Source organism: Pristiophorus japonicus, chromosome 2 (genome assembly GCF_044704955.1).
Source record: "Pristiophorus japonicus isolate sPriJap1 chromosome 2, sPriJap1.hap1, whole genome shotgun sequence".
Taxonomy (NCBI): Eukaryota; Metazoa; Chordata; class Chondrichthyes; family Pristiophoridae; genus Pristiophorus; species Pristiophorus japonicus.
In genome coordinates, this window is record NC_091978.1 from 158,307,461 (window position 1) to 158,327,147 (window position 19,687).

The window sequence follows — 19,687 nt, forward strand, 5'->3', positions numbered from 1 at the left end:
AACTCTGCCTGCAGGACCTCATCCCTCTTCCTACCTATGTAATTGGTACCAATGTGGACCATGACCTCTGGCTGTTCACCCTCTCCCTGCAGAATGCCCTGCAGCCGCTCAGTGACATCCTTGGCCCTGGCACCAGGGAGGCAACATACCATCCTGGAGTCATGTCTGCGGCTGCAGAAACGCCTGCCTGCTCCCCTGAATATTGAATCCCCTACCACTATAGCTCTTGCATTCTTCTTCCTCCCCCCCTGTGCAGCTGAGCCACCCGTGATGCCGTGGACTTGGCTCTGGCTACACTCCCCAGAGCCACCATCGCCCCCACCGGTACTCAGAACATGAGACTAGTACCCGATGTGACCATCTCGTAGCCACGTTGCTTACAAGTGTAAACAAAATATGAAATCAAAGAATGTTGAGTATTTTTTTCAGCAAAATATGTATTTTTATTTGTATATCTTTATTAACTGTTGTAGAACTTTAGAAAAAGCAATCATTTTATTTGTTAGTGTTTCCCATGTTATATACCATCTTTGATTGAGAGGTGTCCAGCTCCCCGGTCTACCCCAAAATCAATCGGGTGCATAAGAGTGATCTTCAGGTGACTTTCCTTTTGAGTTTTGTTCCCTCTCTTTAGAGAAACACCTGTCCTTCACACAGTGCATCCCCACTGCGGCATGTCTTCTCATAGGAACTTGTGGTGATCATGGGCATCACCAAGTTGCCCCATCCGGTTTACAGGATCTTGATTTTGGGAGTGGAGGGTGCTTGGCTTGTAAAAAGGCTAATTCCTCTACAAATTCTCAGTGGTCATATGTGTTACTGTTGATTACTGTCAGTTGCACTTAATTTGAGTTTCCAAAACAAAGGGCAAGCAGCATAAACATTGCCAGTATTTAGAAAGCAAAATTTACTGTTGCTTTTTCACGATCGCATTTAAACTGTGTCTAAGTAATTGTAATACTCCAATTGTTAATCTTGTTTTAAATTGTTAGATTAGAATATATGTCCAAATTAAATTATGACAAATCTACTATAATTGTGAGAATAACATCAGCAAATTGTGTCTGGTGCTGTATTTCTAGTTCTGTGTTTGATTGCAGGATGTCAGTGCAGTTGTGAAGGATGAACTGGCTAGCACTGTTGGTGAAGACACCGGTTCAGGCCTCAACCAAGAATCCCAGAAGTTTCAAGAGTCTCTTGCTCCTGGGAGTTCCCCAGAATCCATCTGTGAAGAGGATGTCACTCTTGCCCTTAAAGAGCTGGATGAGAGATGTGAAGAGGAGGAGGCAGATCTGTCAGGACATTCAAGGTAGTTAGTTCTATATTACCCAGCTAAGAACAAGAGAAAGGATGCCAAGTAGTTTTCCAATCAGTACACTACTTTTTGTTAGTATGTTTTGTGCTGCCAGATTGTAAAAGGATCAAAGTGAAAGAGCAAGAGCCATGTCTTTACAAACTCACTGCAGTACATATATTGTAGATTGAATGTTTGAATCAGATGGTAGGAATAGAAACAAACATTTTTCCAAAACAATTTTAAATCAAGGTTACATAATGTGAATGTGGAATTATATGGAGGTGATCGTGCCATTAGTTTGATGATTATCACAGGATAAATGGTAACAGAGAATCAACATAAGCATTTTAAGCTCCTTTCAAACAAATGGCACAATGATACAGCCAGTTTATACATGATATTCTCCATTGAAACTATCCATGCACGACCTTCAAAGTAATTTTGATTTTATTTGAGTATTTGTGAAAGAAATGGGGTAATCTCGATTTATTTTCAGTATTTATATTCATCAAAAAATATATATTAACATTTATCCCATTCTAACTCACTTTAAAAGTATTGCTTCATTCTATTGGGTTCAAAATCCCAAGTCATTTTACAAAAGTCGCATATTAGATTCTGTTGATCTATTTAACTTTTCTAACCAGAAGAGAACATTCGAAGGAAAGCAAAGCCTTTCTGCTTCAGCAGCTTCAACCATTTTTTAAGCCATTTCCTGGGGATTTCTGTAGCTGGTGGAGTTTTACTTAATCCTGCATTATTCATAAATACTTCTCGGAAAATGAATAAGCCATCATTCAAAGAGGAAATCATAGGACATTGTCTCTTTAAGATTAAGTTTGCAAGGTAGCCTCACCAGCTAAATGATCATAATTGGGTGTATATATAAGTTTTTGTTCTGGATTCCTACATTATTTTATTTTTCCAACCATCAGAGTCTGTTTTACTGATGGGTGGAACTTGGATTAAAAATTGCTGTTTGTGTGATACTTTTCTTTGGATAAATATGTTATTAGTTGGCTTAGTGGGCTGTTTATTCTGTGCAAGTCTTTTCGAAAAAGTTATTGCAATTTCTCTTCATCGCTTCTGATCCTTCAGCTTCAGAGCATGGTTGTTATTTTTTTCCATTGTATTCTTTTGTCAACCCATGCTGTTGCTCTGATAGAAGTATTTGTCCCAGTCAGGAGTCGGTTCCATTCCCTAGAATTGCATCTCTTATCACTAGGTCTGTGCAGCAAAAGCTGCGCAGCTTGCTCCAAAGTTTTAAAGCACAGGCAAAAATGCCAACTAAACACAAATATTGATTGTAGGATGTAGGAGTGTTGCATATCTTTGGGTCACATTACTTCAAAGGTGATGATCAAATTAGAATCCCATGTCCACTTATAAAGTTGGGGAGAAGGACTTGGTGTCATGTGTATACATTTTCAATAATGGCTGAAGCAGAAAATAGCTACTGTGCCATCTTGCACCAGTAGAATTACACTTTCTCAGAGTATGGGTGGCAGTACTAAAACAATTTCCCATTAGGGCATCTTGTTTGGTACTTGGTCCAGAGGTTTTGGCTGTCACATTCATACCCATGCAAGACTTGTTGCTTGATTAATTAGGTTTACCTTCAAAGTTTTGTTTTATCTGCTTATTGAGGCTCTGAATTTCATCGAAAGTTTATCCCCAATGTCACAGATTCTAATAGAAGACAACACAAATACAGGTGCCAAGACTCCTTGAGGAGAGCTCAGGCAGCAAGTTCTCTTCTCTCAGTACTTTCAAGAAAGACGTTTTTAAAGAAAGAATTTACATTTCTCTAGTGTCCCATAGCACTTCACAGCCAATGAAGTACTTTTGAAGTGTTGTCACTATAATAATGTAAGAAAGCGTGGCAGCCAATTTCTGCACAGCAATGTGACAAATGACCAGATAATGGGCTGTAATTTGCAATCCCTATGGGTGTGTACATGCCCGTAGGGGCCACAAAAGTTCTGTTTTTTCTTGACAGATCCAATTCATCCCCGGGAAAAGGGCATCTGCAGGCAGAGAGTTGGACAATTTGCCCAAATTCTGCCCAGCGAATGTCCGTGAAATTTTTATGCCTGGTAAAAGTGGTACCAAGTAAAAGGTCAATGATTTGGGAAAAGGACATTCATGCTGTTGAGGGAGTGCAGCGAAGGTTCACCAGACTGATTCTCGGGATGGCAGGACTGACATATGAAGAAAGACTGGATCGACTAGGCTTATATTGACTGGAATTTAGAAGAATGAGAGGAGATCTCATAGAAACCTATAAAATTCTGACGGGATTGGACAGGTTAGATGCAGGAAGAATGTTCCCGATGTTGGGGAAGTCCAGAACCAGGGGTCACAGTCTAAGGATAAGGGGTAAGCTATTTAGGACCGAGATGAGGAGAAACTTCTTCACTCAGAGAATTGTGAACCTGTGGAATTCTCTACCACAGAAAGTTGTTGAGGCCAGTTCATTAGATATATTCAAAAGGGAGTTAGATGCAACCCTTACGGCTAAAGGGATCAAGGGGTATGGAGTGAAAGCAGGAATGGGGTACTGAAGTTGCATGATCAGCCATGATCATATTGAATGGTGGTGCAGGCTCGAAGGGCCGAATCGCCTACACCTGCACCTATTTTCTTTGTTTCTATGATCTCTTTGGTCAGTCAGAAATTGAGGACATTTGCATCCTTAATCATCCAATAGATGTTTTAATGTGAGTAAACACCTGCATTGCACTAAAAGTTTCCCTTACACCCTACAAATTCTGTCACAAGTAATACAGACGACCTTTCATCCTCTGGCTTTCCAGAATTTGCTTTCTGATCTCTCATGTGGAACTCCAATAAAATGAGGAAAGCATTCTGCTCATGACTGGTCAGGATAGCAAACTACACTGCTGAAGGAACCTTATTTACTCTGCTTGTTGCAGATTCATCCATTTTATTCAACATTTGGACAAAGAATCACAAGCATGCTATCCAAGGCTTAGAGGCATGTGCCTGCTGGTGGAGTCCAAAAGATTCAGTGCTTTTGGGAAAGGCGAGTAGGTACCAGGTAATAGGTTGCTGAGGATAGCAGGATTGTGGGGAAGTGGAGTTGAGGCCAGTATCAGATCAGCCATGATCTTATTGAGGGGCCAACTGGCCTACTCCTGTCCTATTTCTTATGTTCTTATGAAGCACAGGACTATTTGTAGATCCTGGGGTTGAAGCTCATTTATACAGTAGCAACCGCAATTTAAATTGTTATGATTTTTATATTGTCACTGCATTGAAATGAAGAATCATTGCATTGCTTTTTACTCCACAGCATACTTTCTGAGGCTCTCCAGAGTATGGAACTCCTTCTCCCCTTCGCCCCTCCCTGCCCCCCACTCTCAGCCTTCTTTTTCTCCTGCACTCAACTGGCTTTTAAATCCCAGGCTTGGCTGCATCAAAACACTGCTGTTTGATTTGTCTCTTGGCGTACTCTTTTTCAACCTTGATGATGTCCTAAACTATTGGCCTTGCCGAGATTTATTATAAAATTGCTGCATCCATTAGATTAGAAAGCTTAAAATTTGGCATCAAGCGAATCGTGTTTTGTGTGCAGTTCAAATGGAAAGCCCCAGCCAGTTAAGAATTAAATTCAAACCATTTTTTTAGTGCTGTTGTTGAGTACTTATTCTGCTCTGCACCAACTGGACTGATAGAAGCTGATTGTCTTATTGCTTTGTTCTGAAACCATTCATTATTTTTATTCTGTTCAGTTATTTAATCATGTCATCTTTTCTGAGCAATGTGAAGGATAAAGGTTTAGTCTCAATGCATACAGTAGGTGCAATGAGATAATTCACTCTTTGAGTAAAATGAAAAAAAGTGATTGACATGTCAATTAACAGTGAAAGATCTTAAGGAACTTCACAAATGTGAATCCCATTAAATTGATTCTGCTTGTAAATGGACATTCTTTAATGCATCCAACCTCTTGAAATAGACCCTACTTAAGATAATTAAAAATACTGTCTACGGCAGCAAATGATCTTATGACTATTCCAAGAGAAGACGTTTCAGATAGTGTATGCAGCTAATCTGCCAGCTTATCATAGTAGCTGTTCGACTGCACTTGAAACAAAGTACCTGTACTGCTTAACAATTGTAGAAATGTTATCTGCATTAAGTAGGAACAGTCTCAGATATATTTACTCTGCATGTTTTGTAAGAATTTTCAGTAAACTTGAACAGTGAGTATATTCTTTTTATAAATCTGATTTATTATAGTGGGAATAAAAGATACATTGGGAAAAAACAAAAATCATATTAGCATGTATATTCAGTTCACAGAAAATATTTTTAATGGCAATTCTGGTGTAAGAATAATTTAAGCAGTTTATTAATTTTACCAGTAATAAAAGATTTTGCAACCTAATATATAATTGTTGCATTGTTCTGATTAAATATAATAGAGGAATGTTGCACCTAATGAGATTTGTTTGGGCTGAAATTAAAATATGCTCTCTGACCTGCAACATTATTGTCACTTGCTAGTGTGTGCATTACTCCTTTGAGAATTTCAGTGGTATTTCTGCACCAAAACAAAAAAATAGTTTATCTTTGAAAATGCTGTTGCGTGTCCATAGTTTTTTTCACTTCTCAAAAGATACTTAATTATATTTAACATTAAGAATGCTTCTGCAGAGATTCTGTATGATTATATATGCACCTATAGGAAAAGCTACAAAAAAATCCATATTTAAAGGATTTTAACTAATTGCAATCTGTAACGCTGCAGTCATGAATTCAGAAATGTATGCTGCGTATATTTATGTCTCCCACCCCTTTTTAGAGCTCCTTTCCTGAGTCACATCACTGTCATCTTTTAAGCTGGTAAAGTGGGAAGGCCTGGAGCATGGGACTTCTCCATGACTGGTGTCAATATTATCAGCTAACTGGGGATAGCTGAAGGGTGGGACTAATTCTGGCACATTTTTCTGTGTTAAAATGTCAGCTGAGGTCAGGTTTCAAACTGATCACCACCTCTAATTTAGAAACATAGAAAATAGGTGCCAGAGTAGGCCATTCGGCCCTTCGAGCCTGCACCACCATTCAATAATATCATGGCTGATCATTCCCTCGGTATCCCTTTCCTGCTTTCTCTCCATACCCCTTGATCCCCTTAGCCGTAAGGGCCATATCTAACTCCCTCTTGAATATATCCAATGAACTGGCATCAACAACTCTCTGCGGCAAGGAATTCCACAGGTTAACAACTCTGAGTGAAATTTTGATGTTGAAGTGCTTTATTACATTAGTTGCCAACTGCCAAGAGAAATCTATTTATTAAAGTGAATCATTTTTGAGTTACGCCTATATTGTGCTGTTATTTTCTGAAGAAACAACCCAAGGAAGAGGACAGCATCATAGCCCTGCAAGTGCTGATTTTAATTTTAGAATTTCCGTTGAAACTTTAATAACATGTTTTCCTGAACCATGCAAACATGTGGGGGAGAAATTCAGTATCTCCTCATTTGGAGCACTAACTTTTGAAAGCTGGGAAAATTAGCGCCAGGCACTAATGATTTCCAGCTTTTAATAAATTTGGTGTTTACGCTCCATGAAGGAAGTGGAGCGCTAAATCAGCGCTCCACTTCCTTCCTGGAGCGCTAAAGGACGCAGGCGGGACAGTAGTGGTGCAGCACTGCCGCATTCCGAGGCTCCTTACCTCCCTTAAAGGGAAGGGCCATCTCTGCAGGCTCTGCTGGTCCCCAATGGCAGCCGCGATCCGGCCCAATTAGCCCCATGCACTCCAGCAGAGCGCTGGGCTGATCGATTGTGGCTGAAGAGGAATGGAAAAAATTGAAAGTAAGCATTGGAACAATTTTTCTACTTGCCTCAGCAACCTCCCCTTTAACTTCTGCCCCTGAAATTCCCGGCCTCCCGAACAACGCCTCCTGCAGCTGTCTGTTGTCGTCCAGTGATGCTGTGGGGGGCAGAACCGAAGTTCGGGTCCGGGTCGATGCGCACACCAATGGCATCACGATCATCGGGCACAGGAGATCGTGGCACAAAGTGTTACCACCACCTCAAACCTTCCGGCCATGTTGGCGGGAGTTGTTCATCTCGCCGTGCCCAGTCGGTAGCCCCCCGTTATCACCCCCCCCCAACCCGGAGACGATAATAGGAGGTGCTAAGGAGGCCAAATTCTAGGCCTATATATTATACTACAATCTGCAATGAAAAATTGTGGACCCCTACATGGGTTTGTAAAACAAATGCAGAAAAAAGTGCTATTTATAAACTTGAACTATTGAAGAAAAAAATAATCAAAAATTACATTTCCAGCGCAGCACTGTTTTCCAGTATAATCATAAATGTATATTGTAATGAGGCTTCGGGATTAAAAGGTGAAGCATCAGTGATGTTGGTTTTACATACGTATGATGAACCATCAACTAAAATGTTTCTAGAGTTGGTTTGCTACTTAATTTAGACCCTTTGCTTTGAGCATCTTCTGTTTCTTTTGCAGTCAAGATGAGGGCGACCAGGAAGGGTTTCCTGAGATTCAAGCCTCACCACCACCATCACCCTTCCTCTCCGCTATCTTGTCTGCTTTCCAACCAGTGGCTTATGAGGATGAGGAGGAAGCCTGGCGTTGCCATGTCAACCAAATGCTGTCGGACACAGATGGATCCTGTGCTGTGCATACATTTCATGTGTTCTCTCGATTGTTTCAGGTCAGTGGTCTATTACCTGATGATAGAGTTTTTTTGGTGGATTCAGGAAATACAATGGGGTTTGCTTTACTATCTTATTAAAGTTGTTGAAACTGAATTGACATCATATGTCAGCAATAAGTAACGATGATATAAAGATATTATTGATATGAAAACAGACTGGGCTATCCTGGAGCAAATGTAACAAGTCTCTTGAACAAAATTATAATTTAAGTAAAATTAAAAGTGTTTTAATTTAAATCCTCTCGAAGCACTGTTTTTGGAAAATTTACAAATAGTCTTCTGGGGAAGAAATTAAATATTTCTTCGTTCTGAGAAGCAAAAATAATATGTGTACGTTGCAGTTTTATATCAAGTGATTACTGTACGCAGCAGAGATGCAACGGGCTCAGGGAGTGGCATTCTCTAATCTTTTTGTAATATCCCTCATTAAGGCAGAAACAACAAAACCTTATATTTATATAGTATCTTTAATGTGGAACAATGTCCCAAGGTGGTTCATTGAAGCATAATCAGCCAAAAAATGGATGTGGATCCAAAGGGGAGATTAGGAGGGGTGATCAACAGCTTGGTCAGCGAGGCAGGTTTTGAAGAAGGTTTTAAAGGAGAAGAGGAAGTGGAGAAGTTTAGGGAGAGAATTCCAGGAGTAGAGACTAGATGGCAGAAGGCACGACTGCTGATGGTGCGGCTAAGGGAGGGGAATCCACAGGAGGGCAAAGTCGAAAGAACATTTCTGGGGAGGTTATAAAGTTGGAGAAAGTTAGAGAGTTAGGGAGGGATGAGGCCATGACGAGAATTAAACACTGAAGATGTTGGGGGCGGGGGGCGGAGGTGTTGCGGGAGGGGCAGGGGTACCCCATGTAGGTTAACAAGAACTTGATGCACGATTGGATGAACTGAAGTTTACGGAGAGTAGAGAATGGGAGGCTGCCCAGGAGAGCATTGGAATAGTTGAGTCTGAAGGTAGCATGGATAAAGGTTTCGGGAGCAGATGGTCTTGGGCAGGCAATGTTACTGAGGTAGAAGTAGGTGCTCATATGATGGAGAGACTATGAGGTCAGAAGCTCAGATTGGGTCAAATAGGATGCCGAGGTTGCAAGCAACTGGTTCAGCCTGAGGCAGTGGCCAGAGTGTAGGAAGAAATTAGTGGCGAGGGTACACGGCTTGTGGCGGGGGCCAAAGATGATGACTTTAGTCATCCCAGTGTTTAACTGGAGGCAATTACGGCTCATCCAAGACTGAATTTTGGACAAGTAATCTGATGACACAGAAGCTGTGGGGAGGTTGAGGAAGGTGGTGGAGAAATAGAGCTGGGTGTCATCAGCATATATGTGGAAGCTAACCCCATGTTTTTGGGTGTTATCACCGTGGAGCAGCATGGAGACGAGACAGAGGAGGGGACAAGGCTATATACTTAGGGTACTCCAGACGTAACGCTGTGGGGTAGGAAGAGAAGCCATTGCTTGGAATGCTGTGGCAATGATCAGATAGGTAAGAATGGAACCAAGCAAGGAACTAAAGTGGACAATGGAGGAGGTTGGTGTGGTTGAGTGCGTCAGAGACTACAGCAAGGACTGGAAGAACATAAGAAAAAGGAGCAGGAGTAGGCCATTTGGCCCCTTGAGCCTGTTCCACCATTCAATTAGATCATGGCTGATCTGATCTTGGACTCAGCTCCACTTCCCTGCCCGCTCCCCATAACCCTTTACTCCCTTATAGCTCAAAAAACTGTCTGTCTCCACCTTAAATATATTCAATGACCCAGCCTCCACAGCTCTCTGGGGCAGAGAATTCCATAGATTTACAACCCTCATTTCAGTTTTAAATGGGCGGCCCTTTATTCTGAGACTCTGTCTCCTAGTTTTAGTTTTCCCTATGTGGAAATATTATCTACATCCACCTTGTTGAACCCCCTCATTATCTTAATATGTTTCAATAAGATCACCTCTCATTCTTCTGAACTCCGGTGTATAGGCTCAATCTATCTTAATAAGTCAACCTGCTCAGCTCCGGAATCAACCTAGTAAACCTTCTCGGTACTGCCTCCAAGGCAAGTATATCCTTCCTTAAATACGGAGACCAAAACTGTATGCAGTGCTCCAGGTGTGGCCTTACCAATACCCTGTACAGTTGTAGCAGGACTTCTCTGCTTTTATACTCTATTCCCCCTTGCAATAAAAGCCAACATTCCATTTGCCTTCCTGTTTACTTGCTGTACCTGCATACTAACCTTTTGTGTTTCATGCACAAGGACCCCCAGGTCCCTTTGTACTGCAGCACTTTGCAATTTTTCTCCATTTAAATTATAATTTTCTTTTTTATTATTTCTGCCAAAGTGGATAACCTCACATTTTCCCACATTATATTCCATCTGCCAAATTTTTGCTCACTCACTTAGCCTGTCAATATCCCTTTGCAGATTTTTTGTGTCCTTCTCACAATTTGCTTTCCCACCTATCTTTGTATCATCAGCAAACTTGGCTACATTACACTCGGTCCCTTCATCCAAGTCATTAATATAGATTGTAAATAGTTGAGGCCCCAGCACTGATCCCTGTGGCACCCCACTCGTCACTGTTTGCCAACCTGAAAATGACCCATTTATCCTGACTCTCTGTTTTCTGTTAGTTAGCCAATCCTCTATCCATGCTAATATATTACCCCCAACCCCGTGAACTTTTATCCTGTGCCGTAACCTCTTATGTGGCACCTTATTGAATGCTTCTGGAAATCCAAATACACCACGTCCACTGATCCCCCCCTTATCCACCCTGCTCGTTACATCCTCAAAGAACTCCAGCAAATTTGTCAAACATTATTTCCCTTTCATAAAACCATGCTGACTCTGCTTGATTGAATCATACTTTTCCAAATGTCCCGCTACAGCTTCCTTAATAATGGACTCCAGCATTTTCCCAACCACAGATGTTAGGTTAACTGGTCTATAGTTTCCTGCTTTTTGTCTGCCTCCTTTTTTAAATTGGGGCGTTACATTTGCGGTTTTCCAATCCGCTGGGACCACTCTAGAATCCAGGGAATTTTGGTAGATTACAACCAATGCATTCATTATCTCTGCAGCTACTACTTTTAAAACTCTAGGATGTAAGCCATGAGGTCCTTATAGCCCCTTGATTCTCCACTATTGGGTCGTTTTTAGTGTCTTCTACCGTGAAGACCGATACAAAATATTTGTTCAACGTCTCTGCCATTTCCCTGTTCTCCATTATTTATTCCCCAGTCTCACCCTCTAGAGGACCAACATTTACTTTAGCCACTCTTTTCCTTTTTATGTACCTGTAGAAATTCTTACTATCTGTTTTTATATTTCGTGCTAGTTTACTTTCATAATCTATCTTCCCTCTCTTTATCATATTTTTGGTCGTTCTTTGCTGGCATTTAAAAATTTCCCAATCCTCTGGCCTCCCATTAGTCTTGGCCACATTATATGCCCTTGTTTTCAATTTGATACCATCCCTTATTTCCTTAGTTAGCCATGGATGGTTATCCCTTCTTTACGGACGAATACAGCAGAGGCAACTGATTGGATGGGCTCAATCATGGTGGCAAAGATGTTCATGAGCTCCTCATAGTTATAAATAATAAACAGAAGAACATAAAAATTAGGAACAGGAGTAGGCCATCTAGCCCCTCGAGCCTGCTCCGCCACTTGTTGGAGGTGAGGGTGGAGGGGTAAAGATCTAAGGAGACAGTTGATAGTACAGAAAAAAAACACGTTATCTTTGCTCTCTAGAATGGTCTTGGAGTAGTGAGTGATTTTGGCAGAGGAGAATGAGGCCCAATTGTGCTTGATGTAGTCAAGCCAGATCTAATGAGGGATACCTAAACTAGTTGTGTGCCACCTGATTTACACGACAACAAGATTAACATTGCTTTGAAGCCAAAACCGCTTTGTAAAGATGCTAAACTTCCATCCTGAGACATCTGGGGGTAGACATTGCCCTCCGCCTGAAACGGAGCGCACCCTCTGCTTTTTGAAGTTTTTCTCCGCCGCAACTCATGCAACAGAGCTGCCATCAATATTCGGCACTTAAGTTTTTTTTGACTCGGGGTGGAAGTTGTGGCGGCTGCGTAGCAGAAGTGCCCTTGCAGCGGGTCCGCCGCTCCGACCAGTCATCAGCGCGTGGCGTTGATGTGTGACAATGTCTCTCCCCTTCAGTTAAAGAGGCGTGCCGCTGCGAGCTCTGCATACTTTTAAGTTAGGTCCACTGGGAGGGTTTCGGTCAGGTCAGCGGCCTGTTGGCAGCCCGGCCAAAGCCAGGGACATAATTGTCGGGCCGACAAAAAAAAATTAATTGGCGGCCGCGACTGTGCGCCCTCCCCTTTGAGAGGCCAAGTCACCATGCTGCAGAGAGTGTACCAACAGCAAAAGCTATCCGGGGCACCAATCAATGGCGGGGCGATACCGGGAAAGGAGCCATTTCCCGAGGGCCAGTCAGTAAGGGGTCGGCGCATGCATGCCGTGGCGGGAAAACGGGTGGAGCGGTCCCAGGCACCGCTTCAAAACTCACGAAGAGCAATTTCCAAAATGGCAACTGCTCCGCAGAGAGTCGGCTGCCATACCACGCCGCCTTCTTGCCGCTGCTTTCAGGCGGCCAGAAGCCTTATCGGGAGGGGCAATTTCGGCCCCCTGATCTACTGATGTAAAAGTTTATTCAATCTAGATATATGGTAGGGGCAGGGTAAAGAGTAATGTTGACTGATGGTTGCTTATTTCTACAGAACATTCAGAAAAAATTCTGTGCCATAACTCATGATTCAGTCAGTCATTTGGGGGACAGTCTGCAGAGGATTGGGTCAAAGTTCAAGAGCTCATTGGAAATAATGATGATGTGTTCAGATTGCCCTACTGTCTTTGTGGATGCTGAAACTGTAAGTTTTAGACTTTGCCTACAATAAGACTAGTAACAATTGTATAAAAGTGGTATAAACTAACATATATAAAATACATTCTTATGATTGACTATCACCTTCATTCATAAGGTTATATTCTACAAAATGGATATAAAATTTCTTAAAAGTTATAATTAAGGATAGTTCGCCAATCACATTTTTGAGCCTTACTCTGGTATCTCACAATTTCTGAAGTCAAAAGTAACTTAAACTCACTACTCACATGTTATTTTGTTCATTTTTAATTCTTCAATACTTGTCCATGTAGTGGGAGCCATAAAATTGACCCATGGTAACATGAAAATACTACCTAGTTTCTGCACTGAGTCAAGTGCTGACTATAAATAATGCATCTGCATGCCTTCATCTCCAAAAATGAGCTCGAATCTGTTTATTGTAGAATCAGCAACATTCTGATTATGATGCTGAGAATCTGCTACATTAAATTGTACATATGTTTAAGATACCAGTAATGCTTCTTGGTTTTCATGTCTTGCTTTTTTTTAAATCTCTTCCCATCCTGCCCCCTATAGGTATGCCAGGGTCATATCCATGCATCAGTCTACAGGTGAGAGGGCCCACAAGCAGGCTCTATCCAGTCCACCACCAGTGTTCATGATCTGGTCATGTAGAGGTGCACAAGAGTGGCCTGGGATTACTTGTACACTAGTTTTCCCTCCCTCTCTGGTTTTGGATGCTAACCAAGGATCCAGAATTATGAGCACAGTGTGTTTTAACCCACTGAGCCACCCTGTTCTTCAGTTTCTGACATTTGTTCTGGCATAAAACACATTTTAATTGTATTAAAGTACCTAATATTGCATAAATATATAAAGCATACATATTTTATGTTTATTTTCTTACAGCTTGTCTCGTGTGGATTGTTAGAGACATTAAAGTTTAGTGTGTTAGAGCTACAAGAACATTTGGATACCTACAATGCCAAAAGGGAGGGAGCTGAGCAGGTGAGCCATAGAAACATCCCTACACTTACATTTGCGCTTTATGAAGATTACCATGCATAAATCAAAACAGAGTCAGACTTGCACTGATGAAGTATTTGAAAAGTGTGCAACAGCGAAAGGAAAAAAGAACTGCAGTTTCCCCGCGCTTCTCTTTCCCCTACTAGAGTACCTGCGTTCAGTTTTGGTCTCCATATTTAAGAAAGGATATACTTGCATTGGAGGCTGTTCAGAGAAGGCTCACTATGTTGATTCCGCAGATGAGGGGGTTGACTTATGAAGAAAGGTTGAGTAAGTTGGGCCTCTACTCATTGGAGTTCAGAAGATTGAGGTGATCTTATCAAAACATATAAGAATATGAGGGGGCTCGACAAGGTGAATGCAGAGAGGATATTTCCACTCATAGGGGAAACGAAAACTAGGGGGCATACTCAAGGGGACTGGACAGGTTAGATGCAGGAAGAATGTTCTCGATGTTGGGGAAGTCCAGAACCAGGGGACATAATCTAAGGATAAGAGGGTAAGCCATTTAGGACTGAGATGAGGAGAAACTGCTTCACTGAGTTGTTAACCTGTGGAATTCCCTACCGCAGAGTTGTTGATGCCAGTTCATTGGATATATTCAAGAGGGAGTTAGATATGGCCCTTACGGCTAAAGGGATCAAGGGGTATGGAGAGAAAGCAGGAAAGGGATACTGAGGTGAATGATCAGCCATGGTCTTATTGAATGGTGGTGCAGGCTCGAAGGGCCGAATGGCCTGCTCCTGCACCTATTTTCTATGTTTCTATACTCTCACAATAAGGTGCCGCCCATTTAAAATGGAGACGAGAAATTTCTTCTCTGAGGCTTGTAAATCTGTGGAATTCTCTGCCCCAGAGAGCAGTGGAGGCTGGGTCACTGAATATATTTAAGGTGGAGATAGACCGATTTTTGAGCGATAAGGGAGTAAAGGGTTATGGGGAGCGGGCAGAGAAGTGGAGCTGAGTCCATGATCAGATCAGCCATGATCTTATTAAATGGCGGAGCAGGCTCGAGGAAGCAAATGGCCTACTCCTGCTCCTATTTCTTATGTAATCAATACGGGATCACATTTGAACCACAACACCCCCAGTAGAGTTGTTGGATGTAACGCATTTATCATGACATTGTGAAGAAGTGCTCCACTTTTTTTAAGAACGCAAATGGCTAGAAATTTGACAGGTTTGTGACCGTTTTACTGCAAGGGCGAAGCGATATATTTTTTGGGGGGTTAAATGAGTCGCACAACATTTTGCGCCTGGGCGGACATTTCGGCATTGGCTTTGCGGCGGTGTTAAAAGTTATCGCCCGCCCGTTTTTTTTTAAGCGTTTTTATGATGTCAATCGGCGTGCAACACTGCCATATGACTGCAGGGAGTAAATTCAGCGATATCACCTGCCCGAAAACCTGCTCGGAAAAAACAGTAGGACCCAGGGCGCTCCCGTCACTAATGGCACCATCTTGAAAATGGAGCAGAAGTTCAGTGCATCAAAGGATTTAGAGAAGGAAGGCTGTGTAGTTTTATGTGAGTTTATAGTTCGTTTTAAAGGATATTTTTAAAAATCAGGGCTATACTATGTCAGCCATTATTTCTGGCTGCTTTTTGAATGCAGCATCGAGCTGGAAGAAGGCTTATTGATGAGTATTTCGAGTGTAATCAAAGAGCTCGCAGATGTATGGGGAGGAAGCCTTAGTCCCCCACAAGTTTATAGGCTCATACCTGCAGCTCTCTGAGGCACAGTGAATTAGAAGGCTGCGCTTCTGAGAAGAGGGGGTCCTAGAGATATGCCAGCTCATAAAGGCAGACCTACAGCCTACCAGCAGCAACAAGACTGCATTGCCTGTCAAGATGAAGGCATCAGCAGGGGACATCTGCTGCATTGCGTAGTCATCATAGGCAGTCCTTCGGAATGGAGGAAGACTTGCTTCCACTCTTAGCATGAGTCCTTAGGTGGCTGTACAGTCCAATTCGAGTACCACAGTCTCTGTCACAGGTGGGGACAGACAGTGGTTGAAGGGAAGGGTGGGCGGGGAGCCTGGTTTGCCGCCCGCTCCTTCCCCTGCCTGCACTTGATTTCTGCATGCTCGAGGAGCTCAGCGCCCTCCCGAATGCACATCCTCCACTTCGGGCGATCTTTGGCCAGGGACTCCCAGGTATCAGTGGGGATGTCGCACTTCATCAGGGAGGTTTTGAGGGTGTCCTTGTAATGTTTCCGCTGCCCACCTTTGGCTTGTTTGCCGTGGAAGAGTTCTTAGTGTGCTTGCTTTGGGAGTCTTGTGTCTGGCATGCGAATTATGTAGCCTGCCCAGCGGAGCTGATCAAGTGTGGTCAGTGCTTCAATGCTGGGGATGGTGGCTTGGACGAGGACGCTAACGTTGGTGCGTCTGTCCTCCCGGGGATTTGTAGGATCTTGCGGAGACATCGTTGGTGGTATTTCTTCAGTGACTTGAGGTGTCTAATGTACATGGTCCATGTCTCTGAGCCATACAGGAGGGCGGGTATGACTACGGCCCTGTAGACCATGAACTTGGTATCAGTTTTGAAGGCTTGGTCTTCAAACACTCTTTTCCTCCGGCGGCCGAAGGCTGCATTGGCGCACTGGAGGCAATGTTGGATCTCGTCGTCAATGCTTGCTCTTGTTGATGGGAGGCTCCCGAGATAAGAGACGTCTTCCACGTTGTCCAGGGCCGCACCGTGGATCTTGATGTGCGGCGAGGACAGGCTGGTGGAGGACATTTGTCTTACTGATGTTTAGCGTAAGACCTATGCTTTCGTACACCTCGGTAAATACGTCGACTATGTCCTGGAGTTCAGCCTGTGTGTGCACAGACGCAGGCGTCATCCGCGTACTGTAGCTCGACGACAGAGGTTGTAGTGGTCTTGGATCTGGCCTGGAGATGGCGAAAGTTGAACAGCTTCCCACTGGTTCTGTAGTTTAGTTCTACTCCAGCGGGGAGCTTGTCAACTGTGAGGTGGAGCATGGCAGCGAGGAAGATTGAGAAAAGGGTTGGGGCGATGATGCAGCCCTTCTTGACCCTGGTCAAGACGAGGATTGGGTCTGTGATGGATCCGTTGGTAAGGATCACGGCCTGCATGTCGTGGAGCAGGCGGAGTATGGTGACGTACTTTTGGGGGCATCCGAAATGGAGGAGGACGCGCCATAGACCCTCGCGGTTGATGGTGTCAAAGGCCTTTGTAAGGTCGAAGAAGGCCATGTATAAGGGCTGGTGCTGTTCCCTGCAGTTTTCCTGCAGTTGTCGCGCTGCAAAAATCATGTCCGTTGTGCCCCGGAGGGGACGAAATCCGCACTGCGACTCGGAGGAGCTCCTCGGCCACGGGGAGAAGACGATTGAGGAGGACTCTAGCGGCAACTTTCCCAGTGGCTGATAGCAGGGAGATTCCTCTGTAGTTGCCGCAGTCAGACTTGTCCCCTTTTTTAAAGATGGTCACGATCACTGCATCTCTGAGATCTCCCAGCATGCTCTCCTCCTTCCAGATGAGAGAGATGAGGTCATGTATTCATGCCAGCAGTGCCTCTCGGCCATACTTCAGTGCCTCAGCAGGGATCCCATCTGCTCCCGTAACCTTGTTTTTTAGCTGTTTTATGGCTTTTTCTACCTCGTGCAGTGTTGGGGTCTCATTGAGGTGGTAGCGGGTAGCGAGTCAAAGGCAGAGTTTCAATTGAGGAGATCTTCGAAGTGCTCCTTCCAGCTAAGAGAGTTACAGTCAGCGCCTCACAGCTAACCTGGCGTGTCTTGATGACCCCGAGATGCAGAATGCCCACAGCGCTTGGTCTGCTCTCCAGGCCTCCATAACCAGTGCCTGCGAAGAGACGCTCGGTCACTCAACCAGGAAACACCAGGACTGGTTTGATGAGAATGATCAGGATTCAATAAATTGCAAGCGCAGGGCATTTCTGAGTCTTAACCAACAAACCAACTTGGGAGCAGCAAAGCAGCATTACAGACAGCTAAAGGCTAAGGTCCAACAAAAAAAACGGGACCTAAAGAACAGGTGGTGGATGGAGAAAGCACAGGAGATACAGCAGCTGGCCGACAGCCATGATGTGCGAGGATTCTTCATTGCAGTCGAGGCCACCTACCGTCCAAACTCCCAAGGCCCCACCCCACTGCTGGCCAAGAACGGGGAAACACTCATCAAGGACATCGAGGCAGTCGAGGCCCGCTAGAAGGAGCACTTCGAAGATCTCGCAATACACTGCACATCACTGCATTCGTCAGCTGACTACTGCACTACGCACGCGGGATGGACTTTATAAAGTTCCCAATGACCAAGGAGGCACAGACAGAGTGCTGTAGGTTTTGGATGAATTGCTGGCTTCCCCAAGGTTCAGGGTGCCATTGACTGTACGCACAGCGCCCTGCAAGCACCTTTCCTCAACCCAGAGGTTTACTAAAACCGAAAAGGGATTCCACTCCCTGAACGTCTGCAACTATACTCAGTGCATCATGGCAGTAAATGCCCAATTTCCAGGGAGCATCCATGATGCTTTCATCTTGCGTGAGAGCAGTGCCTCATGCATGTTCCAGCGTCAACCACAAGGCCAGAACTGAATGCTGGGGGACAAAGGTTACGGCCTCGCCACCTGGCTCATGACCCCCCTCCGGAACCCTCAGACAGTAGCTAAGCATCGCTATAATGACAGCCACTCACAACATCGTCGAACAGACAATTGGAGTGTTCAAGCAGCGCTTCCGATGCCTGGACCTCTCTGGAGGCTGCCTGCAATACTCCCCTCAGCAGGTCTCTGAGTTCACTGTGGTGTGTTGCGTGTTGCATGTTACACAACTTAGCCATCATGAAGGGACAGGATTTGCCACTGGGGACTGCAGGACCACCTCAGGAGAGAGGGGAGGATGAGGACGAGGAGCCTGGCAATGAACTCATGCCACCACCACCACCACAGAGGAGGCCTCGTGGAGCTTTCCCCACTGCAAAAGCCTTGCGTCAGCAGCTTATAATTCAACGCTTTGCTTGAAGAGTGAACATTTGAGCGTTGCCTGACCACTCTTCCCATCATGTTGACTATTCCCCCTCTTATTCTGCACATGAGACACTGCACAGGAATGGTTACGGTGAACAAAATAATTTATTAAACAAACAGTAACTTGAATAAGATTTATTGAACATTGTAACTTGAATAAGATTTAACTTGAATAAAATGTAAACATCTCAAAAGTGGAACAAAATTTATTAAACATTATTGTGAATTGGTAATCTTTTATAAAATAACAGCAATGAAACAACAACCCCTGCTCCGAACGTCTTTTACCTGCGGCCCATTCCCCCTCCCTCGTGTCATGACCCTACCCAAGTTGGCACCAAGAGTCCTGCTGTATGTTGTAGACGCATTGTGTGGCTCCACTGGAGAAGCTCGGGGTATGGAAGGACCGTCTTCTGAATGGCAAGGCTCTTGCTCAGCCTCACCAGTCACATGTGATGTGGGTTGTGTCTGACACTGGGGACTGTATTATCAAAGATTGAGACCATCAATTGCACGTGAGCATTGACAACCTCGGTGGTTTCGCGGCTCGCACCGACAATCTACAACATGCTCTCCCACACGTTCGCGGACAGTGCCGCAATGCTCGCGGGAATACTACCCAAGAGCTCTAGGAGCTGTCAGGTGAGCTGGATGCTCTCCCTGGACAATCCCACCATGTCCAGGTATGCGTCTGCCTGTCTGTCAGCAGACCGGCTTTGCCAACTCACCCTCCGGAGAGATGGCATACGGGATTCAACCCCAGTGGTGCGTT

General features: G+C 44.1%; 1 protein-coding gene across 8 annotated transcripts in view; it reads left to right on the plus strand.

Annotated features, from left to right (window-relative positions):
- The window catches only part of fryl (furry homolog, like), a 693,453-nt gene that overhangs the window by 590,669 nt on the left and 83,097 nt on the right, over nucleotides 1-19,687 (plus strand). For all 8 annotated transcript variants that reach the window (XM_070870121.1, XM_070870109.1, XM_070870094.1 and 5 more), the window contains 4 exons: nucleotides 1,101-1,309; nucleotides 7,809-8,016; nucleotides 12,757-12,906; nucleotides 13,794-13,892. In XM_070870121.1, coding sequence (XP_070726222.1) covers nucleotides 1,101-1,309; nucleotides 7,809-8,016; nucleotides 12,757-12,906; nucleotides 13,794-13,892 — 666 coding nt within the window. The remainder of the gene's footprint in view (nucleotides 1-1,100; nucleotides 1,310-7,808; nucleotides 8,017-12,756; nucleotides 12,907-13,793; nucleotides 13,893-19,687) is intronic.